We start from the raw sequence: 8,686 nt of genomic DNA on the forward strand, positions 1-8,686 counted from the left end.
CAGCATGGTTTTTTTTTATTTTGTCTCTTTTAAACTGTTTCACAGTTATCAAAACAAAGCCCCTGCATATTGAACTTATTGTGCAAACAGTAATTATTTTAAGGATCAATTTCTGCACTAAGCCAAGTGTCAGAGAGCAGAATTTAATCTTGTTTTCACCCTTCCTTTGAAGGGCTGCATGTGCTTCCTCAGAAACACATTCTAGTTGTCTTTTTTTGCAGCAAACAATCTAAGGCCACAGTTTATCTGCAAATAATAAAAAACAACTCAAAGATTTTAGGAAACAAAAAAAAAAGCACTTTACCCTTCATGCTCTTGTTTGCTTGACCATGTTTATACCAGGCAGCACACATCACCTATCGGGTATTACAGTCCAAAAAGCACCTAATGTTTTAAGCTAATATTTTGAATTATTAACATGCAAGTTAATACACAGCCACATTACTTTTCAAGTAACAACTATAACAGTATCTGTTTAAGGAAACTATGCTTGTTCCCTTTCCAGATGATGTGAATGGAAATCCTGCATTGATTGTATGGGCACGCCATCATTTAAATCAAAAGGCATCAGAGCTACATCTTGGGACTTAAGGTAAATACTAAATTTTAGAATGTCCTTTCTGAAACACTCAAATTTTGGTTAAAGCTGCATTTGCTATACAAGACAGTATTTAAAGTTGCAAATGAAAAAAAAAACCTGCAGTTTGGAAATGTGCATCCAGTACATCTTTCACACTGATGTAAAAGTGACTTGAGGTGAAGTGCTAGAAATTAGACAATGTAAGGAAGTCATACTAAAAGACGACTAAAAATATATATCCGTGTATGCCTGTAGAAAAATCCCTGCTTCTTAAATGAAGACAGATTTCATAAAAAACCATTTAAACTTTTTTAAACTGCAGTTATTGATGAAATGAAGGAAACTTAATTACTGTTCTTGTAGGTATCAGAAAGTACAATGATTTACCACATGAAGCACCGGGTTTTAACCCCAAACCCTTCTGTTCTGTAAGACATATGAAGTAATTCTAATAGTTCAAAATCCCCTGTAGTTTAGACTCAACTGTAAACGTGCGTATTGAGAATGCTGTGTTTCTGCTCTTTGAAGTGATCTCTTGATGGTGGCTTACTTATTCCAATTAATGCTTGGCAGGAAGCAAACATTCTACTTTAAATGAAGGCAGCAGAAGGGCCAAGTAAAATGCTGTGCCTTCATTCTTAGCAGCAACAAACTTACTGTTCTAAATGACCTGAGGAAGAAAACATTAAAATATTGCACCAAAACAAAATTAAACAGCAAAACCAAGGAAACACACTAACAAAAAATAGTATGGATAGCAAATGACCAGTGCAGCCCCTGACAATAGATCTCTAGACAAAAATGCAGGAGTAATGAAAAGCTTTGTGCCATTACCAGAGGATTTTGTTCCCCCGATGTCTGCTTTCACTTCAGCTATAAGCTATGTCTATTCTGGGTATATTTACACCTCTCCCTATGTCTCCTATCTCATTCACTAACCACAGAAACCATTTAGGGTCCCTTTTAGAACCTTGAAGTATACTGGAGCTTTAACAAGACTTTTTTTTGGTCTCAAATCTGACCATAAGTAAATATCCAAACCAGAGGTAGGCTTATAAAGGCTTCTGAATAAATAAGTATTGTCCATTTTGCTAAGTATACCTGCTGCTGGCAAAAGGATTCTCCTTTGCCATGCTTCTCCTTATCATGCTATCCATAGGCTTAAGATGCAGAAAAAGAACTCACAGTAGAAGAGGCTAGAATAATTCCCTTAAGAAATCCCTTGAAAGAAAGCATAGTGCATAAGCTCTTATCAAAGTTCAATTTTCTTTTACATACTTGTGTCTTTCATTCAGTACATGGTTGCCTTCATAATATTGCGTAATAGCTATTCTGTCATCCATGATGTCTTTAGAATCATTATACATGATGAAATAGTACCACTTGGCAGTTGTTAGGAAGGGCAGGTTCTCATGAAAAACAAAGTTAAGCTAAAGAATTCACTCCACTTCTTAGTAGTGTTCCTCTCTTGGATGCAGACAGTGCAAAACTGAAGCCCCTTGAACACTGGAATCTTTTGGAAATGTTTTCTTACCCCACATTCTGTTCTACTATAGAAGTTCTCAACATCAACATCACTACGTAAATTCTTCCATAGTGTTCCAAACAAAACAAATTCTTTTCTCTTCAGAAGATCCTTACATCTCTTCCTTGTACTTTATGTAGTATATCCACTTTTTAGAAAGCATTCAGTATGTTCAGGTACTTCTTGACTATCCCAAGCATAGCTGCTCCCACAATATCCTCTGTGCAGACTAATCCAGCAGATCCTCTTCCATCACCAAACATGCTCATACCTTCTCCATTTTCCTTTGCCTTTCTCGTATACAAACTTAACTTTTGAAAAAGAAAACTGTTTCCTTCTTAGCTGCACTATCAGCTTAAGCAGCAGAAAGATTAAGACATTCATCACAATGATGCTCATTACAAATTCTCTTCAGAGCATGAATGAAACTGGCTGAATTTCTTCTACATCAGTTGGATGTGGATCAATCTACAGAGAGAAGAAAGGCAACAATTACTGCCTGTAATTCTTGCATTTCTGTATGTGGGGTTGATTTTTTTTTTTGCCATCTGACAATAAAAACAGCACCTGCTGTTTATTTTTTTACCTCTGAATAAAGAGGTGGAGGCTGAAACCGGAACTCTTGTATGTAAGCAAAGACAGGACAACACAATTGTTCCTCACAGTCAATTGGTGGTGGATAAGCAGGAACATGTCTAGAGAACTCTTCCTCAGACACTACATCAGCATAATTTGGTGGTGCTGAAACACAAGAGATGCTACTGTCAAATTTCAAACTATTCACTCACTGGAAAACAACATACATATTGCAGAATCCAAGACTGTGAAGACTGTATTTATTAAACATTGTACTACTGTCAATTTGTATGAAGCACACTATAAATACTCTAACTAGAACTATGTTTTCAGTAAGCTTATGTGATTCAGCAGAAACGCTACAGGTGTTTTTAGGGCTACTCCAGCAACAAACCTGTGTTGTATCAAGATATATTCAGTAACCATTAACTATAAGGTGTCTACCTCCAAAGTAAAATTCCCACTATCAGAAGTTACTTATTTCAAGATTCAGCTGAAAGTAGTCATGCGTAAAGAGAGACTTAAAAAGGCTGGAGTTAGGGTATCCTCACCAATTCTTTTGGATCCTGACTTAAGATTTATGTGCCTCACTTCTCACGAGTCATAGTTTAACGGCCAACATCCCTAGTAGTGCCCTTAAACTGGCACTACAGTACTATGCTGTATTATAAAGAGTTCAATATGTATTATTACCTTCAGGGTGTTCTGGCATGGTCAATGCCAGCCAACTCATATCCATACTAAACTGGCTGGTAATGCTGGAATTTCTGCTTGAAAATCCAATACATGGAATAGTGCCAATCACCAGAGGCATTTCAATCATCAATTTCTTAGCACCAGGAATATGGATATACACCTATGTGACAACCCCCAAATAAAAGAAAAAAACATCGTGAGACCCCACTGAATTGCTAGGAGCTACCCTACTCCCTACACTGCAGATTGTTTAAAAATTAGGACTTCTCATCCCAAGTATGTTTAGCTAGTACTCTGGCAGCTTTCCTTATTTTCCAGCAACTTCCATCTTTCCGTACCTTGTCTCTAGACGACATTAAAAAAAATACAAAACGGGTTGACAAAAATAATTATGCACTTGATTTCCAGTCCTATCTTCCCATTGCTGAAAACAATTGCTAGAGGAACCCATTCAGCTTCAAGTACCTTCCCCTAATAACCTCTGGAGATCTAAAACTAAGCTGCTTCTTCCTCAGAAACATTCTTCCATTTACCCCATTATTCCGATCTTTCAATTTCAGAATCTCTTAAAGATCTTCAGCCTCTCACCTATATGGTATTTATTTATATTTATTGTTGTTCCCAATTTCATTATCTAATAGCTGCCTAGTAGAGAAAATTTTTATGTTCCCAACTCAATGTAGTATCGAAGAGTATGTACATTTGTAATTAAAATCCAGACTTACAGCTAATGAGTATTCTACTCTAATAATACAGCAGTCAAGTATAGAGGGGGATACAGGTGGGATTTTCAGAGTTTTCCCATTCCAGGTATCTGTACTCCCAGAGGCAATATGGTTTCCTCGGACATTGGCAACCATTTGACGAAAAGTCTTTGTCTTCCCACTGGCCAGGTAAGTTTGTGTTTGGAAAATGGCAGCTTTTGGAACAATCAAGCGAGAAGAGCAGTTCTCAATTTCTGCATAGATTGGTATGGCTTCCCCTTAAAGACAGAAAAAGTTCAATGAATAATTTGTAATTACCAACTTTCCTCTGGGAGTATCAAAGCATGTTATGCAGCACGTACATCATCTGCAATGTTATGAGAACAATACTTGTTAGTTTCCTCAAGCTAAGTTTTTTTTTCCAGAGTGGTATCCAGGCAGAATTATAGACACCTACTATGTTTTACATATAAACAATGATTCATTTTGAAACATTTAAGCATAATATGAACAAGCTATAAAAGCTTTATTTGCAAATTATGCACCAATCTTCTTTTTATATAGTACTAACTGAATTTCAGAATGTTTTCTTTTATTTCTTCAATATATCTAATGTTATCAAGATGACAAAGAAGCTGCTAAAGCTCATTCATACAGAAGCATAAACCTGCACAAACGGGACATAAAAACCTTATTACATCCCCAATTAAGTATTTTATCCCAAATAAAAGCATTTTGTTGTTCTTTAAACTCAAATGTACATGGTTTTTCCATAAGATTACGAACTAACAGGACTTCCCTTCAATTTATATTCCCAAGGGGGGAGTGAGGGGAAAGGCAAGATGATTTTTGTTAAAGCAAGTTCATATAGATCTCAGTTTACTACCTACTAAACTGTTCTTTCAACTATAAAGCGTTGGCTTCACAGAGATAAAAGCGCCCTATGAGATGTTTAATATTCACGTTTTGAAGATAACTACTCTTACCATTACAGTATCCCTTCCTCTCAATTTTGGCACTGAGAGACACTGGCCCAGAGGTGAAAAACCAACAGCCAACCATCTTCTCCTGACTTCTTAGAACCGGTGTCTATAAAATATAGAGTATTTTTTCATTTTATGGCATAAAGCTATCAGTCACTTGCAGTTTAATGTTAAGCATGTTAGTCGTTGCAATCTAGCTCCAAAATGCTCCTATTTGCATCACTGTACTACTCGGCTATCTCAACATACGGTTGTTTTAAAATCCCAGTCTGCATTTAGACCATATCCACTAGGGAACACAGAGACCAACGCACTTTTGAACATAATCTGTCTTCAGAAAGACTGATTGAGCAAATTTTAGAGGTGTGACTTTTTAGAGGTCTAATGGAGTACTGCAGTATTTACGCCCACATTCCTCAGTGCAGAAGAATGCTGAATCAATTTCATCTGCAAGCAACTAATAGTTCAGTGGGTGAAGTGTTTTCACCTTTGTATCCTTCACAAGAAAGGACAAATGTATACACACTGGGCTAAGGTGATGCATCTTCTTAACTTGCAAGCCACACAATCCCTGAGAAATTCAGGCTCATGACACAAATCATCTTAATTATTCAGTGTGCACTGTCACGTTAGATGGCTGTACACACTCTCTGTAAAGTTTTCATTAGATTAAGCTTACAACATACAATTAAAGTACACATGTTAAGGGTCCAGGCCAGGATTCAAGCCACTTACAATGATTTACTAGGTAGTAGTGCCCAGTGAATGTAATTATGAAGTCTAAAACTTGGGGTGTTTTGTACTTTTTTGGTGGTAGCCTTGAAATCCATTAAGACCCACACTGCCCTTTTTCTGTGCTCCACAGCCCTCTCCTGTGCAATAACATGGTCTACTCTACCTTGCAGTACCTGGATATACTGTCTTCATACTCCTAACATACATTGTTGAATATAAAGACTGTATTCTGCTTACAAATGTCACTGCCAAAATACTTCTCCAAGTTCTCTCTAGAAAAAGATTAAAATGTAAGCATATAAAGGAAAAAAAACCCTGCTCAAAACATCTCTTAACTATGTTCGTATCATGATGAAATGTTAAAATTATCCTAGCATTTTAAATAAAATAGAAATTACTCATTCATATTTAAATGAATAACCACTTAGATCCAGTTGCTATCATGAAAGTGCAAGGTATAATTTTATATTATTTTCATAATATGGGTTGAGATAAAAGACTCCGGCTCATTAGCTTCCATCTTGCCTATTTTCTCATTACTTAATGCCTGATCTTTCTTATTACTCTACAGTATTTCTAGTGATTATTAGAAACTCAATGCTTTAATGTGGCCAAATCTGTCATAAGGAAATAACTGAAAAGATCTCTGAAGCAGCTGCATGCACACACTTAATGTTAGAAAACGACATGCAAAATGGAAGGATACGTAACATAATGGCCAGAGCATAAATGACAGGCTGGGCATGATTAATACTCTTCTGTAATTACTGTTCCTCAACCTACTATTATTGTAGAGTTTAGGACACTGCAGCCCTATGAATGTAGTTGCTCTGGTAAGAGTAACTACTTTACGCTTGTGCATTATTATTATTAAGCTTTATTTATGCATCTGAAGCCTGCATAACTTTTTGGCAAGAGCATCTCTGCCAGCAGGGATGTAATCAATGGTATTAAAAAAAGCCACTCTGTTTGCTATTCACACAACCTAAGATCATCTATTTATAGAGAAAAGCTTAGGGAGCTTACATGCTTTCAGAAGTCAGAAAATGACACTCCAGAATAACATGGAAATGGTTATGGCTGGATGTGAATGCTTCTTGTAAATGGTTTTTTTGCAGCTGGCTTTAAAGGGGGGGAGGAGGAGTGGAGTACCCTCTTACCAATAAAGCTGGTGAGCTGACATCAATATGGCTAATGACCTGAAGCTCCGTCTGTACACTCTGATCAGGTGCCGCAGGCCTCTCCAGAACTGCTTTCACATAGTACTGGATGCTGCCATACTTCCCAGTAAAAGAGGTCACCAGAGGTCTGAAAAAAGCAGTCATGAAAGCATTGCCATAAGTTTATAATTCAGTTCCAAACATGAACCCTTCCTGCGTACATAAATGTTTACCAATTTACAGCATGTACTTTTAGGGCCTTAGGGAAACTGAAGCAAACAAGGTATGTCTAGGTGGTGGTTGATTAAGACAAAAGTATAAAGCTGACCTATCAGTTTGATATTAAAAAAACACAAGTCAAACTACAATTAAGTTAACATTCCACAACAAACAGCATCCAGTACAATCCCTTCAGGTTGGATTATTTAACTTACTCTTGAGGGAGCTGAAAGCTGAACGGAAATTCATGTCTTCCATCTAGAAGAGTTAAGCTTTCCTCACCTGTAGGATACAAATGAATAGTATGTTTTAGTTATTCCACAAATAGAAGAACAAAGCAGACGCTTTTATAAATTATTTATGTATAAAAACACCCAAATACAAGGGACTAGGAGAAGTTTTTCTTGATCCCAGTGGGTTCTGGATGGGAGCCCATGCTTTATTTATGCTGTGATGTGATTTCAATGAAAAAATCACGGAAACTTGGAGACCCTGAGTTTCAGTTCAGGACTCTGGCCAATTTCTAATCCAAAATGGCTTCTGGAAAACATGAAGTAAGTTTCTTTTCCTCTGCAGCAGGACAGCAGTTAATCTATTTTTTCAATTAACAATTAAACTAAGTTTTGTGCTAAAGAGCTGCCATTTAAAGTCAGTGTTATGAAATACTATTAGTATATGTAATCTTTATACATTCATAGAGGGCTTACTATTACACAGTTTTGAAGGCCTACATTTACTTTTCCTACAGATAAACTTGAGAAGCATTTCACCCTTACAGAAGAAAATGCCACTTCCCTTTAATTTTTCAATTCTGCCATAGTGCTGCACTGTCCGAATGACAAAACTGCCAGCTAGAGACCTATGCCTATGCGACAAAGAGCTTCCTCTGCTTTCATAAACCACTGCAAAAGGAGGCCAACTGCTTCGAGTGTCTTCCACGGGCAGCTTCCAGACGCCTCTTACAGAGCACAATGAACACGCAGGTGCCTAACCTTTGCGGGAAACCAACGCAGAATGGAGGAAACTATAAGAGCTGCAGACTTTCTTCCGGCCCTGTTCCGCATTTTTCAGCCGTTTATACAAAGAATCAAGGGGCCACTCGCTGAAGCTGTAGCAACCCTCCCTCCCGGGCATCCACGTGAAGGCTGTGGCTGCGCCAGGAAGAGTTTACCCGTGCGGGAATGATGTCCCCGTTGGCCGGGCACCTACCCAGGCCTCACGCTGTCTCCCAGCATCCAGGTCCGATGCTGATTTCTCCCCGGAGAGGGTTTCAACCCTCAGCCTTCCCCCTCTCTGCAAAAGGCAGGCGCCTTCCTGCGGCGGGGTGCCCCGGGGCCCCTCGGCCGCCGCCGGAAAGCAGGTGGGGTGGGGACTTGGCCCCGAAGCCCTTCCCCGCCGCCTTCCTCCGCGAAGGAGGCGCCACTCCCCCCGGTCCCACCCCCGCTGTCGCTGCGGCGGGCGGCCCCGCCGCCCCTCACACGGCGGCCGCCCGGGGTGCCTCCATTCAT

At 38.7% G+C, this 8,686-nt stretch overlaps 1 protein-coding gene across 1 annotated transcript; it reads right to left on the reverse strand.

Moving 5' to 3' along the window:
- Positions 1-210: 210 nt before the first annotated feature.
- Positions 211-8,312, reverse strand: ARRDC4 (arrestin domain containing 4). The gene is made up of 8 exons (XM_026856065.1): positions 8,171-8,312; positions 7,394-7,472; positions 6,960-7,107; positions 5,068-5,170; positions 4,103-4,359; positions 3,375-3,537; positions 2,692-2,846; positions 211-2,573 (listed from the first exon to the last, which is right to left on the reverse strand). Exons 1-8 carry the CDS (start codon positions 8,310-8,312, stop codon positions 2,517-2,519), a joined length of 1,104 nt encoding a protein of 367 aa, XP_026711866.1. The 3' UTR covers positions 211-2,516.
- Between the last annotated feature and the right edge of the window lie 374 nt (positions 8,313-8,686).

Source organism: Athene cunicularia, assembly GCF_003259725.1.
Source record: "Athene cunicularia isolate RWA chromosome 10 unlocalized genomic scaffold, athCun1 chr10_part1, whole genome shotgun sequence".
Taxonomy (NCBI): domain Eukaryota; kingdom Metazoa; phylum Chordata; class Aves; order Strigiformes; family Strigidae; genus Athene; species Athene cunicularia.